Source organism: Mesoplodon mirus (assembly GCF_964341445.2).
Source record: "Mesoplodon mirus genome assembly, chromosome: 7".
Lineage (NCBI taxonomy): Eukaryota > Metazoa > Chordata > Mammalia > Artiodactyla > Ziphiidae > Mesoplodon > Mesoplodon mirus.
This window is the reverse complement of record NC_138983.1, coordinates 31,453,292-31,473,300: the sequence shown is the minus strand read 5'-3', so window position 1 is coordinate 31,473,300 and position 20,009 is coordinate 31,453,292. Positions and strand designations below refer to the sequence as shown.

General features: G+C 38.6%; 2 protein-coding genes across 2 annotated transcripts in view; both read right to left on the bottom strand.

The window, feature by feature from the left end:
- Nucleotides 1–592, bottom strand: part of CCDC34 (coiled-coil domain containing 34) — a gene marked incomplete at its 5' end in the record, with an annotated part of 50,551 nt that extends 49,959 nt beyond the window's left edge. Inside the window, one exon of the mRNA XM_082629209.1 lies at nucleotides 138–592. Coding sequence (XP_082485335.1) covers nucleotides 138–592 — 455 coding nt within the window. The remainder of the gene's footprint in view (nucleotides 1–137) is intronic.
- Nucleotides 593–4,271: 3,679 nt separating this feature from the next.
- The window catches only part of LGR4 (leucine rich repeat containing G protein-coupled receptor 4), a 98,052-nt gene continuing 82,314 nt past the window's right edge, over nucleotides 4,272–20,009 (bottom strand). Inside the window, exons 7-18 of the mRNA XM_082629208.1 lie at nucleotides 19,448–19,516; nucleotides 18,465–18,536; nucleotides 18,211–18,282; nucleotides 17,816–17,884; nucleotides 15,769–15,840; nucleotides 14,598–14,663; nucleotides 13,815–13,886; nucleotides 12,076–12,147; nucleotides 11,696–11,821; nucleotides 10,755–10,870; nucleotides 10,416–10,499; nucleotides 4,272–7,440 (exon numbers count right to left, since the gene is read on the bottom strand). Of these exons, the coding sequence (XP_082485334.1) occupies nucleotides 6,164–7,440; nucleotides 10,416–10,499; nucleotides 10,755–10,870; nucleotides 11,696–11,821; nucleotides 12,076–12,147; nucleotides 13,815–13,886; nucleotides 14,598–14,663; nucleotides 15,769–15,840; nucleotides 17,816–17,884; nucleotides 18,211–18,282; nucleotides 18,465–18,536; nucleotides 19,448–19,516 (2,167 nt within the window). The 3' untranslated portion in view covers nucleotides 4,272–6,163. The remainder of the gene's footprint in view (nucleotides 7,441–10,415; nucleotides 10,500–10,754; nucleotides 10,871–11,695; nucleotides 11,822–12,075; nucleotides 12,148–13,814; nucleotides 13,887–14,597; nucleotides 14,664–15,768; nucleotides 15,841–17,815; nucleotides 17,885–18,210; nucleotides 18,283–18,464; nucleotides 18,537–19,447; nucleotides 19,517–20,009) is intronic.

Sequence of the window (20,009 nt, the reverse complement as noted above, 5' to 3'; positions counted from 1 at the left end):
GCAGCACCTGTGGATGCAGGTGCCCGTGCAGCCTTTGAGAGGGAAGACAAGAGGGTGTTTGGCCGCCAGAGGAAAGTACTTAGAAGGGTCTAAGGAATCTTGAGAGGGGCTGTATCGGCCGGCGGCCTCGGGTTTACCTGGAGCACCCCTGTAACTCCATTCCTCTCAGGCTCTCCACCTTGGCCTCTGAGTCATGAGCATCTTCGTCCACATCTACCTCCTCCTCCCCGTCACCGTCGTCGTCGTCAAACGGGAAGCTCTGGTGGCCGAGGGGGGACAACAGCGACATGGTGGAATAGCCGCAGCTCAGCGGCGGCGACAGCGAGCACACCTCCACCGCCTCTAGTCCCTGCCCCCGGGCGCCCGCCATGAGGACGGAGAAGAAGCCCGAGGAGGGCCGAGGCCTGGACCCGCAGTCGGCCAAGAACTGGGAGTCAGGAAGGGGCGAAACAACACCCCACCACCCCACAGCCCACATAGGGCGCGCCAACTTCAAACCGGCAGGGCGGCGGCGGCGGGTACGTGCTCTCCCAGCAGGCCCCGCGCGCGGCGGCACGGCCAATCCGGGCGGGCTCTGACTTCGTGCTGCCATGGCGACGCGTGGAGGCCGCCTGGGCTTTGTCCAGCCTTGTAGACGGTGGCTTCCTGCGCCCTGCCGTCTTTTGGCAGCCCTCCCTCCTCCCCGGCCTGGACCTGCGCTGCTTCTTCTGATTTAACCCCGCGCTCCGCTCCCGGCTGACAGCTTGGAGGGCCCGTCCCTTGTTTGCTGTGTGTTCATTCGGTACAGGAAATGTGCTATCACTGAGTAAGGCAGATACTTTTGGGGGGGAAAGCAGGAGCCAAAACTAAGCCCGTATCATTACAAGGTCAGTGTTACAAGGATCAGCCGTGATTTCTGTCAGCACACGGCCACACACGGCCGTATTTTAGGGGGTGGGGGGGGGCGAACTTTAAGTTTAGAGGTGTATCTAAGAATGCACTTTTGGTACAATCTTTCATTGTTTTTGGTAGCCCTTCGTCTGCCTAGCATCTTACAGGAACTCGTTTGTTTAGTGCATGTGAATATCGGGGCCTTTCTGAAGGCTCTAGTGTACTACGGTCTGTTCTAAGCACTGGAGATATATAAAATACAAGCCTTGCCGTTACAAGCTCCTCATTCTTTTGTGGTGAAGAGTCATACCGTTAAAATATTCTGTTATATGCATTTTGTGAGGAATGAAAACATTTTGTGGGACTTTGGAAGGAGCACTCTCCTCAGGGATTGGGGATGGGGATGAAGGTAGTAAGGAAGAAGTGATAGATACTAAAGCTGGTTCTTTATTCATGCTGACAGAACTGTGTACACTTCTAAATAAATGGGCTTTATCCAGCTCATAATGCATATCGCTGTAGAAATATCACACAGTGAAAACTGACAATGGCTAAAACAGCACACAGGATTTCTCATTGACCAAAGAGTGATATGAAATCTTCGATGAAATTTAGATCTGCAAAACTTGACACCAAAGAATTACAGTAGAAATAATAGTAACCAAGGGCAATCCAGAAGACAGAAGCTATGGTTAATAAAATATGACATGGTTAAAACTATTTAAATGGAATGTAAATTTTGTTAATATTTTCAGTAAAAACAATGAAAATGGAAGAAAACTAGAGCAATTTAAATGAGTGATAGAATTGATGGAAGAATAAAATGGCTTGAGTTTTCATTCTCTATCCCAATTACTCAATATTGGTGTATCTGGTTAAAACCTTTTAGGAGAGCATCTCTCGAATCAATAACAGCATCACCCTGGGCCACTTCAGGGCTTCATAAGGGGGTAAACTTGAGAAGGCATTCCCAACAAACATCACCCCACATTACCGAAGCATAGTAGGAAAAAAAAACAAACAAACCCAAGTTTTAGTATGTAAGAGACCTGTATTTGAATCCGTGGTTTTCCTTATTTGCTAGTTTCCCCTAAACAAGCTGTTTTGCCTTTCCAAGTTCTGACTTACTCCTCTGTACAATAGGGAAATAATCTTGCCTTTCCAAGTTCTGACTTACTCCTCTGTAAAATAGGGAAATAATCTATCTCCCAGTCATATTTTATTAATTCTCAAAGCTTCTAGCACAGGACCAGACAAGAGAAAATGGTAAATGGTAACTTGTATCATTTAAACTCCAAAACTTTTCCACTGTAACCTCTTGCTATGGGATCTAAAATGTTTGAAACAAATTATGCCCTTGACACCTCAGAATCATCATCATGACCAACTACTGCATTTTGCTGTAACAATCCTGGAGCTAAGAGGCTAAGAGCCGCTGGTGCTGGTGCTTGTGCTTGAACATAATCAAGGCCTGTGGTCTCCTTTCTTACAGCGCCTTTTCATTACTGGGACAGAAACCATAATCAAGTTTGGTTGCATTATATAAAATGTATAAATAAGCTCGAAAGAGGGCCTCTCCCCTTAAGTTTCAGGGTATTAACTTAGTAACTTCTCTTTATGCCATAAAACGCTTTATGCCTTTTATTTTTTCCTTAGTGACATATTTGGCTTGTCAGGCCTAAGCTTTACCTTAGTGACATATTTGGCTTGTCTCACTAGAACACCGTTTCTGAGCTGTTGCACAGGCTCTTGTAAATCAAAGTAAGGGGGAAAATGTATGGCAGCTTCCATGTAATAGTATAGGTTCAGGAGAATCCAGCTCACTAAGAAATAAATGTAAGTGCTCTGTGTCATAATTACTCCCAATTTCTTCCAACTAAATGAAATCACTTGCCACAATTTACTTTCTGTATAATTTAAACTATAGGTAGATCACATACCAACAAAACTGGAAAATACTGATAGCTCCAGGGATATTAGGATGTGTTTTATCAATGAGAACATTACACGGAGCCATCGAATCCCTCAGATACTATTAAAGTCCCATGTAAGTAGTTTAGCCAAATCTACTAATTCACACAGCAATGAGCCCTTTACGTTTTCCTAATAGTGTGATCACAAAACACTGAAGAAAAAATTACTGTGATCGAAACAAAGCAGTGTATAATGACTGAAAACAATGTGTCCCTGGACCTATTGAAATATTTTCAGATGAAACCATTTGTTTTAGGTTTGCTTCAAAATAATCCAAGGAGCACAGGGATTAGAGAAGGTGAGTGAATGGGATGAAGGGGAAACAAGATTTACCATGTTGCTGTTGACAGCTGCCAAAGCTGGATGTTGGGGATGGGCAGTGAGGGCCTAGGGCATGGGAGGAGGGGGAATTATAGTATTCTACTTTGGGTTATGGGAATTCCAAACATATACTGAAGTTTAAAACAAACAAAAACAAAAAACGTCTCAAATTAAGGGGAACTGGGAGCTGGTTTGGGTTCTAATTTGCTGTATGTGTCAGGTATTCACTGAAATTTCATTAGGCCCTCTATTTTCCCATCTGTAAAATGAGGGCTTGATGACTGTGAATACTGAATTATTTCTAAGCACAATAGACCCTTCTTATCCACAGGGGATATGTCCCAAGACCCCCAGTGGACGCCTGAAACTGTAGATAGTACCAAACCCTATGTATACTAAGTTTTTTTCCCCATACAGTTTAATTTATAAATTAGGCACAGTATGAGAATATCTGAATTGCCAGCATCGCTATTCTCAAGCTTTGGGGCCATTATTAAGTAAAATAAGGGATACTTGAACACAAGCACTGAGATAGTCAGAGACAGCTACTAAGTGACTAACAGGCAGGATACACTGCACAAAGGGATGATTCGTTTCAGAGTAGAACAGCGCAAGATTTCATCACACTACTCAGAAGAGTGTGCAATTTAAAACATGAATTTTTTATTTCTAGAATTTTCCATTTAATATTTTTGGACTGCGGTTGACTACAGGCAACTAAAACTATGGAAAGTGAAACCTCAGATAAGGGAAGAAAGGGAGGACTACTGCCTTTGAGCAATTGACTATATCTGGAATCATGCAGTTTTTTAAATAACTTGCTTTTAAATAAGATCCAATTGATGGTATCCTCTTAAATTTCAGTTTGTTTTCCATGAGTATGGTTCAGACTTAAGATAGAATAAAACCTCACTTCTAAATTTCATCAAAGTGTTCTCTCAACATTTCTTCTAATACTCTTAAAAATATTTTACTTCAATTTGCTTAGTTTAACACTAAGCAAACTCATTAATATACCTAGTATAAATTAAGGCAAAATAGATTGCTTTCCAGAAACTTTAATAATTCAACACACTGAATACAATATTGTATTTCCTACCATATGTATAGCACAGTTTACCACATATTTTAGATATCTGCTATTCTATTTTTTAAATGAATGCAATGAAAGTATTCAGTAACATGACTTTTGAAAAGAAAAAACTTTAGCTAGTTTTTTTACCAAGTTATGATTTAATATTTATCAGATGTGTAAATATACAAACATGATAGCAATTTAAAAAACTTGTGACTAGTTGGCCTTACAAAATTACAACACACTGTAAATAAATCCCTCCCACATTTTATACAAACTACATGATTTTGATATACAAAGATTCTGTTTTTATTACACTGACAATATACAACCAAGACTATTTACAATGCAAAAAGTATATAAACCACAATTTAACATTCTGCTACTGGCAGCCACTATAGTTTAGGAGGTAGCTTTAATTAAACGAAATGAACAGAAGCCACATTTCCCAACTTGTGTTCTAAAAATAATTTACATAAGATAAAAATTCATTATATGCACATTATATACAGTTTAATTTTTAAACTGCAATCTAGCTTAATGTTTTTTAGTATCTCCTGAACAACTAATATGGCAGTGGGTTTGCTACTGATTTAGCATATTGTTCAAAAAACATATTGAACCTTTATAACTTTAAGACTCCACATAATGAACATGTCAGAAGTCCATAGGTGAGAATCAAGTAAAATTTTTGATTTTTAAAGACATAGGCCTAAGCTTTATGCCTTTTATTTTTTCCTTAGTGACGTATTTGGCTTGCCAGGCCTAAGCTTTACCTTAGTGACATATTTGGCTTGTCTCACTAGAACACCGTTTCTGAGCTGTTGCACAGGCTCTTGTAAATCAAAGTAAGGGGGAAAATGTATGGCAGCTTCCATGTAATAGTATAGGTTCAGGAGAATCCAGCTCACTAAGAAATAAATGTAAGTGCTCTGTGTCATAATTACTCCCAATTTCTTCCAACTAAATGAAATCACTTGCCACAATTTACTTTCTGTATAATTTAAACTATAGGTAGATCACATACCAACAAAACTGGAAAATACTGATAGCTCCAGGGATATTAGGATGTGTTTTATCAATGAGAACATTACACGGAGCCATCGAATCCCTCAGATACTATTAAAGTCCCATGTAAGTAGTTTAGCCAAATCTACTAATTCACACAGCAATGAGCCCTTTACTTTTTCCTAATAGTGTGATCACAAAACACTGAAGAAAAAATTACTGTGATCGAAACAAAGCAGTGTATAATGACCAAAAACAAATGTGTTCGGTTATTCTTTTAAAATCTAACAGTTGTTAATATTGTTTTAAAAACATCTTCAGGTTTTAGATTTAGATCTCTTAAACAAAATCGAGGATTCTGTTATGTCAGAGATGGATTAGAAAATGCCAGACGATGATGCCTACATGCACTCTCATAGTCCTATCTGGGAAACAATCCCTTTTTTTGGCCCTGCAGTAAGCTGTCCTGAGATTAATGATGAAACATTAGGTAAAATTAGCAAGACTTTTTCTTCGGTTATACAAAATCACCATTTAAAATATTCTTAAAAAAATATTAACAGCTGTTCTTTATCTTGTGCTTAATTCAGAAATAGGTATAAATTTGCTTCTTATGGATCAGAAAAACCTAACGCTATATTGCTATGATATACATAGAATCTTTTTCAAGTTATACATTTGTTTCAAATAGACTACACATTGCTTGGACACTGCATTTTTTCATCCATTGATAGTTTAGGCACTTGTTCTTTGCAAAGGTCTGGTTTAAGAAATAAACTGCCGCCTTTCTCCTTCTTCTAAGTGACACCAGGCAGTGATCACAGAAGTGCTTCCCAGATGCGAGATCAGACTAGGGTTCATTCTATAAACACTGTGATTTGGGTTGATGGGGGCAACAGTCACAAACACACTGATTCAGTCTTTAACTCTTGGGAGATTGTAAGCATAGCGCACCAAAGGGAATCCTCGACTCTGATAGAAGCAGGCTCGTCCACAGGCCTGCACCTGGTCAGAACTGTCCGAGACAAAGGAATCTTCTTCATCTGCGTAATCAGAGTGGGCAGACTGCGTGCCACAGTCGGACCAATAGCCGTCCGGTCTTTGGCAAGAACCCACTGCCAAGGCGGGACAGCTGTGTGATTTTATTAAGTGTTTGCAGGACACTGGCTTTGTCAACAGAAAGGATTCACAGCAGTCGCACACAGTCAGGTTACCCTGCAAGTGTGAGTACATGCCGCAGTCATAGTAGAAATCCTGTTCCACACAACCAGCTTGGCTGCTGATGGAAACCGACACGGATCCGCTTTTCTTGGTAATATGTCGCTTCAGTAACTTCCAGTCTTCTTTAAACTTTGGGTTGAAGAAGACATACAGGACTGGATTCAGGCAAGCAGGCAATGGGAAAAATATCAGAGTAACAGACTTCATTATTTCGGGGCTGATAGAGATGGCAGTGATCAATGGCGCAAACGAGAAAAATGCTACGGGGCAGAAAAAGATGCAGTTGGTGAAGATGAGCCAAGCAACATGCTTAATCATGCTAGAATGTGAGTTCTCTGAAAGGTCTTCTTTTTCCAAGTTGCAGTAGAGTTTAGTGTAGATGATGGCCATTAATAAAAATGCTAGTGAGTTTAACAGCACTAAGGTTACGGTAAATCCCAATGATGGGGTCTCTCCTGTGGGAAATGGCAAGCACAGAGGTGAAGCAGAGTATTCCCCTCTGTGGAAAAGGGGAAAACAGCCTGCCACTGCAGCACCCAGAAGAGCAAAAAGGGCAGCAATCCGGAACTGTCTGAGATGATTGCTTTTCCCATCTTTCATTATATCTTTTGCAGATAAGCTTCTTTCGACGGCTGCTAACATTAATAAAAATATGGCACTTTCCGAGGAGAAAACGGCAAGAAACCCAGCTATTTTGCAGCCACTGCCAATCTCCCACCAAATGCCAAATTCGGCAAATCGGCCCCAGGACACAGCATCCAGAAAAGTTAAGATGCCAGTATAGGCTCCCATGAATAAGTTAGATACAGAAATCAAGCCTATGAACAATTTGGAGGAAGGCAGTGATGTACAAGATGCAAATGTTGTTAAAATGACAAGCAGGTTGAAAAACAATGCAACCAAGAAAATGAACCACACGGTAAGACGGATCATCCAACTTCCCAGTAAATGTTCACAGGGCTTAAAAGCACCTAAAATGAAAGAGAAAAGACAGTTTATAAAAGACCATATTCCATATGATATGGCTTGAGAGAGAAACTAGAATAATTAATCTACTACCAAATTGAACTGATCCAAATTGAAAAGATGACCATTTCTTAGATATTTTAGTCATTGGACTGGGCTATTTAAACATTTATTTTAATATATATTTATTTCATTACTTTTATTAACTATTTGGCAAATCATACAATGATATTTAAAAGAAAATTTTCACTTTTCCTTATACCTAAGTTAATATACATAGCACAGTGTCTAGTACCTGAAAGGTACTTCATAAACTGAGGGCTTGCAATCAGATATACTAGAGTTTGAGTTTAGGGTTCATAACTTGCTGCTCTTACTTGAGAGGGCAACTTAAACCTCTAAGAATTTCATTTTCTCACTTGTGGATAATAACACCTATTTCACAGCGTTGTGTAGCTTAAGTAAAATTACATACACAAGGTACTTAAGCGGGCTACTGGGTACATAGTTGGACTTCAGTAAATGTCAGGTCCTTTTCTTCTTCCTTCCTAGTTCCTAATATACTTTATACTAATTATATATTATATGTTTGTGTAATACATATATTTTTTACACATTTCTTATAGCTTTCAAAAGCAATCTGATGAAGCAGGTTAAGATAGGTATAATTATCCCCATTTCTCATCCAGAGAAACTGAGATTTCAAAGTGTTTGGTTGACCTGACAGAGGTCATTCAGACAGTATGAGAGCCAAATCACACCAATGTTAACTAGTAATGTAAAACTATGTCCAATAAAACCCTGCATAACAAACTAGGATTGCAAGAACTAATTTAGTAGCTGAGGTGTATGTTCTAGCAACTGACTGGCATGCTAGTTATGTCCCAAATGACAACTGTTTTATTTCAAAGTTAGTGAAAACAGGGAGATCAGCTCGGTGCTTTGTGTCCACCTAGAGGGGTGGGATGGGGAAGGTGGGAGGGAGACGCAAGAGGGAGGAGATATGGGAATATATGTTTATGTATAGCTGATTCACTTTGTTATACAGCAGAAACTAACACACCATTGTAAAGCAATTATACTCCAATACCGATGTTAAAAAAATAATAATAATATTAAAAAATAAAAGTTAGTGTAGTGAAGAAAAAAAGAATTTTGTCTACAGAGCATAAGAAAACTATGTACTGCAACTGACCAAAAGACACGTTCTAATTTATGTTTCTGGATTGTCCTGAAGTTTGATACATCCCATAAAGCAACTTAATCATTGAGATATTCACAGACCTAACAAGCCAGCTCTGCACCATTTATATGCATCTGACTCAAGAAACTTAAAAAAAAATTTTTTTTCTAATTAATTTTTTTATTCCCCTGTCAGGGAAGTGTTAAGAGGAAACTTTCACCTTTATCCCTGTATCTGAACTCATCCTTCTGCAAGGAACTAGGAGTAGCTAATCCGACCTTGGAGAACAGGACACCCTTTGGAAAGTGTCTGATTAGTGGGTGGAATTACTTTCCCTCAAAAGCCTGGGAAGCTGGCTCCACTCAGTCTGTCTTTGGAAACCTGCTGCTTCCTCCAGTTTTAAAAGAAGGTTCCTACTCTCCTCCACTTCCTGCTTCCGTGTCAGCACATGGCTGTCTCTGTGTTACTACAAGTGAGTGGAGTGGAGGAAGCAGACCTGCACTTCACTCCTATTGCCACCTGGGGAGATGAGCTCAGACCAACTTTCCTCCTGGTTGACCCCCAAGGTTTAAAATCAGTGTGGAAGAAATGGAATCTCTGCATATTCAAGTTTAGACTCCCCTTTAATAAAGATGTTCCCTTCCTTATGTACATTCTGCAACACAAAAACCCCAGCAGGGCAAGTGACCCCTTAATTTCTACCAATCAATGCAGAAACTAAATAACTGCATAGACATAAATGATTCTTGTTAATCCCATTCATTCAGCTGATCACTTTAAGATTATTCTCTACACCAGGCACTGTGCTAAGTATTAAAAGAACACATACACAGCCTCTGAAGAAGCTCACAATTCAGTAGTAATCATTAAAGAATCCATAATATTTACGATTCTGAGTTATAAAATTAATGTCCAGATCATCCTGTGTGATCATATTAAAGAGGAATCTACTTCATAGCATACAATTTAGCCATTATTTAAATTTTTCTTTAACAGTAAAATTCTAAATCCATCTTCTCTGATAGATTAGGCAGAATACAGTCATGACCAAATATGTGGTGTCAATTTAATAACTTTCCCAAGTCTACTGAAGTTCAACGAAATAAAACAGAAAGAAAAGTAATGGCAACCCGCTTGTCGCAACTAGAGAAAGCCCGCGCACGGCAACGAAGACCCAACGCAGCCAAAATAAACAAATAAATAAATAATTTTTTAAAAAGTAATGGCAAGGTTTCATTAAAATAAATTTAAAAAGGGGCTTCCCCGGTGGCGCAGTGGTTGAGAGTCCGCCTGCCGATGCAGGGGACGCGGGTTCGTGCCCCGGTCCGGGAAGATCCCACATGCCGCGGAGAGGCTGGGCCCGTGAGCCATAGCCGCTGAACCTACATGTCCGGAGCCTGTGCTCCACAACGGGAGAGGCCACAACAGTGAGAGGCCCACGTAACTCAAAAACAAAACAAACAAAAAAAAACACTAAAAATCCTTACAGACCAGTAACTTATAGAACTAGACCTAGGGTTAAAGTTGCATGAAGAAAGAGCCTCTCAATCCTTAACGTGCATAACTCTCGTCTGGGGAGCTTGTTAACACAAAGATTCTGAGTCACTGGGTTTGGGTCTGAGATTCTGCAAGAGATGCCTAAGCTCCTTGTATACAGACCACACGTTGAGTCAGGCCTTATGAAACCATCTAGTTGCACTCCTGTTACAGAAATCACATCTATCCCTGGAAGTTTTAGGTATATTTGCCTCATGTTTGTTTAAAGTGAGAAACTGCAGTCAAATGTGTTAGGCTTACCTGTCGAGGGTGTACAGTGGATAATGATTTGACTGTGCTCCTCCTTTTCAGCACTGCTGGTGACAACTGCTAGGTCAGTGGGACCTGAATATATAACACAAACTGTTTAATTCAAGGTTCAGGCAGTTCAAAAGACCCATCTTTTCCTGCAGTCTTCTCTCTTGTACATGATGTAAGTTCAGCTTGCACCAGGCTTAATAACATATTAAAGATGTCAGGAACACAGTACACAAAAGCCATTTTTCTCCAAAGATTTCACATTGATCCTTTGCAAACTGATTACAATAACAGAGACTTTGATTAATGCTGTGTTCTATTTTCAAAAGTTCATGCACTTGCCTTTATCCTTTGCCACACTGTGATCTTGGAGGCTGTTATCTTCTGTGCTTGAATGTGCATAAGAGTCACAACCCCAAAATGCACAACACTGATAAGCATATGGTACAGATAAAGACCTGGAAAAAATGGCAAAATCTATACTGAAATACCAACTTCACAGACATGCTTTTGTTATGTAAAAAGTAAATACTTTAAGCTGGTCATTATCCTCTCTGGACTTAGTTTCCTCATCTGTTAAAAAGCTCTGGTATCAGATGACACCATGAGTTTCTCTATTTATATAAGGTATGCTTTTAAAAACAATTTGAATCAAGCCATCTTTAAAATTTAATAGCAATACTACAATTTAAAGTAAAATCTTATCAGACTCCTTTTATAAATGAATTAACCACACCCAATTTATCACATGAAACTGGTAGTTTCATTTAAAATTAATGTCCCAGGTCATTTGTGACTTTACACAATTAAATAAATTCACTTTGTTCATATAAGTATAATGAAAATATTTATTCTCTTCTCCCATAATAATATTCCCAAACCCTCTCTCGACTATATCTAGTGAGGTACCCTCTCTAACTCTAATGTCTCTGTGAAGTATTATCACATTGTATCAATTTTCTGTAGGTTCACATGTGCTTTCTGCCATCTTGTTGCAAATGACAAATCCCACTATATACAAAACCATTCTGATGAAGGGCTAGATTATCTCTTTGACAGCAACATGGTCTGCAATTCATGTTCTCAACAGCTATGGACTAATGCTCATGTTCTATTTTTTTCCAAGTTTGTGGACTCAGGTTGAAAATACTCTTAAATGACAGCCTCCCAGAAAATCTGGGAACCACAGCAAAAAAAAAAAAAAAAAAAAAATCCCCAGGATACTCTATAATCTGGAGGCTTACCAAAACTTCCACAAAAAAGAAAAATAAGCAAAAACACACCTGAGATTAACAAAGTCTTTTGCTGCTAAGGCTTCTTTCAGCTTGAAGTTGCCCACAAGTTTCAGCTGATTTAGTCCATTTAGGCCTTCCGTTGGAAATGAAGTTAATTCATTGAAACTTATATCTCTAAAATGTGAATAAGACTTCAAATTAACTCCTAAGACACAAATCTGTACATGCGTTGACATCACAAGTATCAGAGCTCTAAGAGGAAGTTTAGGTGTGCGAAAACCATTTCAGAAGCTGCCACTACATCATAGCAGGTTAGCATTTATACAAGGGAACACTAAAAAGAGAAAATGATTTGGGTAGGACAATGCTAAAACACAAGTTTCTGCAGACTATTCACTACTTTCATGATATTGCTGCATGAAACTTACAGGTTAGTTATTGACCCAAGCTTGGCAAAAGCTCTGTCGTGAATTTCATGGATCAGGTTTCTACTCAGATCTCTGCAATTATAAAAATAAATTGTTACTCTTTTGAAATAAATTCCAAATGCAGACTACACTTTAGAATCTGCTGTAGTCACAATATCCCTGATAAGATAACAAAGATCTTTAATCTTGCTCAACAACATTTTTAATGTTTATGTTAAAGTCCTTCCCTTCACAGCCAAATATTTCTTGGAATGTGTTCCAGGGAGCAGTAATTCTAACTGGCATCTGTTTCAAACAGTTGTGAATTTTCTCCACCTTATCATTCTGATACTAGTTCAAAAATATAAATGATATGATATAACTCTGGTACTATTAACTAGGTGAGGAAAAGCACAGCTCCTGACAAAGCTGAAAATAAAAACAGGCTTCAGGTTATTTGCCTTCTCAAAGGTTAGCGATAAGGCCGTGAGGGAAGACAAATAATCAATATGCAAACAAGAGCATTCCAGAAGGGCTTCAGATATCATTCTTTCCCCAAGCAGGAAATAAAACCCATATCAACACCAGAGCTATATACTATATTCAGGAACACACCCTGAGGAATTCTGATATTACAGAATTAATAAAACAGAGAAATAATCTGCAACCACACTTACACAGAGCCTTAATGGAAATTTAAAGATAGGTTAAATTCATTCCATGACACATCTCCTGGATAACAGGAAAATTCGACAGACTTGGTTCCAAATCATGAAAAGGCCAGCTAGCTTTTCATTGTTGTCACTTATCAGAGCTCTAGAAGTGATGGCAGCTGGGAGCCAGTCCCCTTCCCCACTACTGCCCAGACCCACAGGAAGCCTGTTAGCAACAAGGAAAGGTCCAGCAACCCAAGTACCAATAAAGTATTTTTCTAGTAGACGCATGTTTAATTTCTTAATGGGGATCTACTGGAAAACATGATTTTAGTAGATGTAATTTCACTTCACTGTCAAATGTTTCAAATTCTTTTCTGTATAAAAAAAAAAATGTTCCCTATTTAGTGTATTGCGTCTTCTGCATTGCATGAAGGCCGTGACATGGTTTATCTTAGTCATCTCTGTATTCCCAAGTGCTTAATAGAGTACCAGGCACAAATATGCACTCAAATACAAATCACTTTTTAAATGAGTGCTTCTACTGCATATTAGCTGTGTTTGCCATGATAGGTACCCCAGTGCAGGGGTCAGCAAACTTTTTCTGTAGAGGGCCAGATAGTAAATATCCTTCACCTCTGGGGGTCACACGGTCTCTACTGCAACTATTTGACTATGCCGTAGTATGGTGAAAGCAGCTTTAGGCAATTCTTAAACAAAAAGGCAGAGCTGTGTTCTAATAAAACTTAATTTACAGAAACAGGAGGCATGCTGGATCTGACCCACAGGCTACAGTTTGCCCACCCAGCCCCTAACAAACTGGCAAACTTCATTATTATGACTTGAAAACGCACAAGATGCATTTCTCAAGCCATACACGTTATACTTTTTCACTCACAAATGGGCAATCTCATATATTAGCTAAGGTGAAAAAATGCTGAAAGGAAATTATTTATGAAGTACCATGTGGTAAAGTTTGAAAAACAATATTTATGCATAATAAATCCTATATTTAAGTATATCTACTAACATGGGAATTGTAATGATACATTAATTTACAGTTTAACAAAAATTTTATTTGTCTCTAATAATCACTGAGGAACTTACAGAATCCTTAGGGATGTCAGGCCTTGAAAAGTATCTTCCTTTATTTGGTGGATCTGATTACGTTGCAAAGAACTAAAAAAAGAATAAGAATTAAAGATAAAAGAAAGAGAAAAAAAGTGAGAAAATATTTTCTATTTTGAAAAATAACATTTCTTAATTAAACTTTTTCTAAGTTTAAACATTCATTCATGAGTAACATTAACTGATCTTGTTGAAAGTAAAAGGAACTATTGTTTCCTTGTCTAGAAGATGAAAGGGCTAGACTAATTGGTATTTCACCCAAAATTACACTGAGAGTTAAGGTACACTATCTAAATTCCTCACCAACTCCACACAGGAGTGACAGCAGGAAGACAACATAGTGAGAAAGGACCCGAGACAACGCAACCATACCAAGTACCACAGAAGGAAGGTCAGAGGAAGGAGGAGATAAAACATGGGAATGTAAGTTCCTCCCTTTCCTGACCTCTCAGTCAACTCCCACCAGAGCTGTCCTGTATAGCTACACTGTAGATATCCACATCTGGACCAGTTTTTCGTTTGGCTGGTTTTCAATATACACCGCCCTCCTCCCATACCATCTCACAGAATGCCTGATAGACAGGTGCCCGATAAATGCTGGTCACATGAACACACCTGGTACCATTGGACATTTATTCATAGGAACACCTGATTATGTGAATTTCTAAGATCTTAATATGAAAGTCATTTACTTACAATAGGAAAGGCTCAATGAATTAACAACAGACCATAGCAAAAAGAGTAAGTCAAAGACCAACTTACATTTCTTCCAGAGCATGGCAACCATTAAAGCTGGGAAGGTCTTTTATATTGTTGTAAGATAAGTCCCTTAAAATAACAGAAATTAACAAATTAATTTTATCTTATCAGAATACTACATTATGAGAGCTGTACTCAGAAGCATTGAAAGCAGTGCTAAGATCTGTAATAAAGAGATATGGGTGAACAAGAAAAGCAACTTTTTTTTTTTTACCCAAGACACATAAGCTTTCTAGAGCACCTACCTCACTGATAGAACAGGCTTAAGATTGGCAAACTTCAAGTACATAATGTTGAGTATAGACAATATAAAATATATTTTAAAACATTAAGAATATACAATAAATATGAAAAATACAGTGAAGAAAATATATAAAAATTATGTCCAAATGGTAGAGTTATAAGTTTTTTAATTTATATTTTTATAATATTGTTTATACCATAAATAATTTCTATGTTATTATTGAATTTAAAAGCTGTAAGAGGAGTGTTATATGTAGTCACATTTTTAAAAATATTTATAGTAAATAAAAAATTGGGACTAGTTAACTCTGTTAATCCCATGCAGTGTTTCCTCAGTGTTATCACTGTGTTTGATACTCCATGACACCACTGAACTACTTGCTTGATCAGTCAGTCATTTGTTTTGTTACTATCTCTTGCCACTGAATACTTGTTAACAACTTAGTAACTTAATTGTTTGTGCTTGTGACAACTTTACATCCTTTATTTACTTTTCATTTCCAGGGCAGCTTAGAGATTTTGGAAAGCTCCATGCTTAATTGGTTCCTGATCCAAGAAAGATTGGGGCTCTTACTTGGGTTATGGATGAAAGAGCAGCATACAGACAGCTAACTCCCCTGGGGCAACTAGAATAAGGATGAGGAGTCAGGATAAAAAAAGGAATCAAGGAAGAGCCTAGTTTGGTTTCACTTTGTTCAAAGTAAAGTCACAAGATGTGAGATATACACATAGCTGTAAAATCAAATTCAAATAAACATTACCTACCCAGGGGGATACTAAAATTCCTGCTCATTTCCATGAAGGGAACCAATAAGAAATAATTATACCTTAATGTCACCTAATAAAAAGAGTTCATTAAAAATAAAACTCAACATGTGTGAAGTACATAAAACAAAGAAAGGCAGGAGAAGGGAAGAAGAATCCAACTTACAAAGTCCTGAGCATCTTTTGTTCTTGGCACAAATTACTGGAAATGCTGCTTATCTTTGTACCGGTCAAGGTCCTATGGAAAAACATGGTCTAAGAAATGATTCAAGTTGAGATGCTAAACAAAATGCTATTCTCATATAGAAAAATACATGTTCACATACTTGCATATGGACTAGAGTCTATGTATCCCACTGCCTAACTACTCCCTAAAGTAAGGCACGTGGGAAGAAGAATGAACCCTCAATACCCATATTATTTTCATAGTAATGCAGAAGAGCTTGTGACATGAGAAGTTAATACTGTCCAGGTGATAAGCTTGAGTTCTCATGTGGACCAACAGAAAAAAATGAATCCGTAGTCACAGCCTGACCACAGTCACCTGCAAGTTCTGTCACTCCCTCACACCCAAAACATTTGAAACCAGGATAGCATCCTGTCCCCCAAACCATGTTTCTATCTTTTCTTTCAATCAACCTGACTCAATGTTCTGAAATTTTCTTTTAATCCCTGTATGATCAGGCCACTCAAGATGGCTGTTCTCTTGTTCTCTGTATAGCCCCTGCCTGACCAGGGCCTGCTTTACCTACACCCTACTCACATGACTGACCTTCCTGCATACTTGCCCCTGACCCCAGCTAGTGATAGTTCTTATCAAAGGGTGGTGAGGGGCGTGCCCCTCTGCTGGTTTCCCTGGTAACTAATGAGCCAACCTGATGTCAATTCCTATAACTGGCAATCTCCCCTTCCCCTCCCGGGAGCAAAGACTGCCGCCATGTCCTGCCTGCCATGTGCCAGCGGTGTGTTGCTCCAGGACCTTGCCTCAGACATGTAAGCTCCCCCATCCATTAAACCACTGCTGTCTCTGTTGCTGACTCTGGGCTCTTTCTTCGGTCTTGAAGCTGGACAAGTACAGGTCTTGTAGACCTGAGGGGTGCAGCCCAGCAATCCCCTCCCTTTCTACCACCCCATCTGCAGTCAGTCACCAGTTCCTGTTCTTTCTTCTTCTGTAGGTCTCAGCATCTGACCCTCTCCATTTTTACTGCTACTATGCAGATCAAGGGTGAAATGATGCAGAGAGGGGTAGAGGAATCTCAGGCCACATGGAGGAACTCCAGTGATGGATTGAAGACACAGAACTATCATGGTTAAACGTGTTCATTTAGCCAAGTGGAGATTTCCCATGGCCTCCTCACTGTTCTACCTCTAGTCTCTCTTCTTACCCTCCTCACGCCTCCTCCTCCAACATTTTTAACACCTCCAAACTACTGTAGGAGTCGACTTTAAACTCCTTAGCTCAATGCTTCCCAACTTTTCTTACATCTTGGCACACATGAATGTTGTAACTTCTGCAGCACACTGTGTTAAGGCTCCTTGTGGCAGAGACCCTAACCACGTCAGGCCCCACATGGCTTCTGGAGGGCTGAGGTCATCAAGATCTTAGATGCACCTGCAGCCCATTCACAGGCCGCCCACTGAGAAGCTTTACCATAACCAAATGTTCAGTACTCAAGGTCTGTCATTTTAAAATTACAAGCCCAACAATTTTCCAGATTTCTCCATATCATTCCCCATTTGATTATAAACATGCAATTTTAGCTATATTTAATCATCTGTACGCCACCTGAGTATATTTTCAGTATTCCCGGTTTTACTAAATCCTGCCTTTCTAAATAAAAGACCAGGTCTGGGAAACCTGACAGTATCCAATTTTGAAACATTTCACCTCTTCCATAAAGCCTTTTCTGATCATCTACATCGATTGCTCCACTTCTGAACTCCTAAAGCACTGCTTCTAATTTGGTACTGACTTACTTCCTTATAGTTTCAGTGACCTTTTCAGAACTTACCTCTCACATACTAGGCTATATACTCTACCTGAGTTGACTGACTCCAAACCCAATATATCCATCTCTATGCATGATATTCACAAACCAAGATTGTAGAAATCAACATTAACTCATCATCATCACCAAAAAGCACTGGCAACCTACTAGCAGGCCAGTGTGGTGTCATCTTTACACAGCCCTTCTTCAAAGGGCCACACTTACAGACTCTCCAGATGGACAGTTCCAGTCAGATTGGGGAACCGCTGTACCATGCTTGCACCACGAATGACTCTTTAAGAAATTGGGAGATAAAAAGTAATTTAAAATAAAAAATTTTCATAGATAATATTTTCATTTTATTTTTTAAACAGCTTACAATTACAGTACCACTATACCTAAAAAGAAGATTAGTTTCATCTCTTGATTGGACCTGAAAGTGTGATAATTTTGACCAAGTGTTCACATAAATAAGAACCATCATAAGTTTTCTTTTGGATTTCCACCCAAGAAAAAGAAAATAAAAGAATCTGTTTTCTGGAGCTACGATGAATTCTAGCTTTCCATTAAAGCAATTGTGTAAATATTCAGGTTTGTTTTTAAATTTCTATAATACTTACAAGGAATGCAGATCAGATAAATTGTGAAATGCTGAGTTCCCCACAAAAGACAGAGGATTATCATATAAATGTCTGTAAAAATAGCCAAAAAAGCAAAGTTTTCATATGTTCACAAGCACTCCAACACTAAATCTATGTTCACAAAGCTCATATATCTAACAGCCTGAATTTTCATTCTTTATCCAGATGTTTGGCATTGTACAGACATTGCTTTACATGATTACATATTAAAAGAAAATTTCAAAACTACTTACATAGTTCTTAAGAGTGGATTACCATCAAATGCTCCATCAGGAATAACAGAAATAGAATTACTGTGAAATAACCTACAAAGATAGAAGAAAAATATTTTGAGATGCTTATCCCCTTGTGAAATAAGTTAAAACCTGAATATCTACTACTGTTCAGTAGGATGTAAAATATAACTGATAACAACTACATGAAAATTTCAAAAATGTGGGGAAACCGAAATTTTAATTCCATCTCATCTTCTTCAGGACCATACCTAATTCTTTTTAAACCCACTGCTTAACCTACTACCACTGCCAGGTCCCTTATATACGCTTAGCTTGCTTCATCCTCAAAGAACTTTAGACCGCAAGAATCACAGGTATTCTAACCCCAAAATCTCTCTCATTGTCACCTGCATTTAGTTTTTAAGCAATGCATCTCAGAATATTAGCTATCAATTCATGACACATGATCTCTATTATGCCACGTGCATTCTTATCTCTGACCTTGACAAATCCAACATCTAAAATGCTCCCTCATCTCTTTCATTTATCTAAATATTTCCATTCTTTCAAGCCCAGTCAAATTCCTTCTCTTTGGTGATGTCTTTTCCAGTGACCCCAAGCCTCAATGAGGTCTTTTTCTGGAATGATTTATTTATCCTATTCATTCAGCACTTATTTCCACCTAGAAACTGCTCTCTGTCTGTCTTACATGGTCAGCCTCCCCAGTGGGACTACGACCACAGCTCCTACAAAGCAGAGACCATACCTTATGGCTTGCTTCACCGGAATCCAGCCCTATACAGTAATCTATGCTCAAAATTGTCTGTGCTAGCCAATATAATCCAATCTGTAGGATCGTGTGTGTGTGTGTGTGTGTGTGTGTGTGTGTGTGTATTATGATACATGTAATGGAACAAAGATGTTCTAAAATCTCATTGTTGGAACATTAAATGGTGAGTTCTAGGGATATTAAAGCACAGATAGAGCAAAGCAATACTCACAGCTCTTTTAGGCTGGGAAGGGCTTTAATTGCCTCAGGAAATTCCCCCAAATTATTATAGTTCAAGTCCCTAGAAAAAATTGGAAAAATACATAAGAACATTGAAGGATGGTCACAATTTATAAGGTATTTTGGTACAAATTTTTTTTTTTTTTTAAATCACATCCTCTGGATGGTAATCTTTCTTTGACAACAAATTGCCAGTGCATTTAATTAAATTTACACCTTTTCTTAGATTACTGAATAGAAAAAAGAATCTTAATTCTTCTATGATGTTTTAAGTCAACAACTTTAAAAGTGCAAAGAACTCTCAGAATCACATATTACTGGTGCATTAAATAAACAAATCACCTGAATGGCAGTTCTCCATAAAATAGAATTTATTGACTATCATCTGTAAATGACAATAGCCTGAAACTGAGGTTTCTATTTTAGGTTTAGAGTGGCTTCCTGAAATTCTGGTATGAGGGCAGCTGACCTCAGCCCTAACATCAGCAGGATGACCTAAGTATGTATAAGGAGAAGGACCGGGACGGTTTCATGCAACTACGGTCCTCACGTGG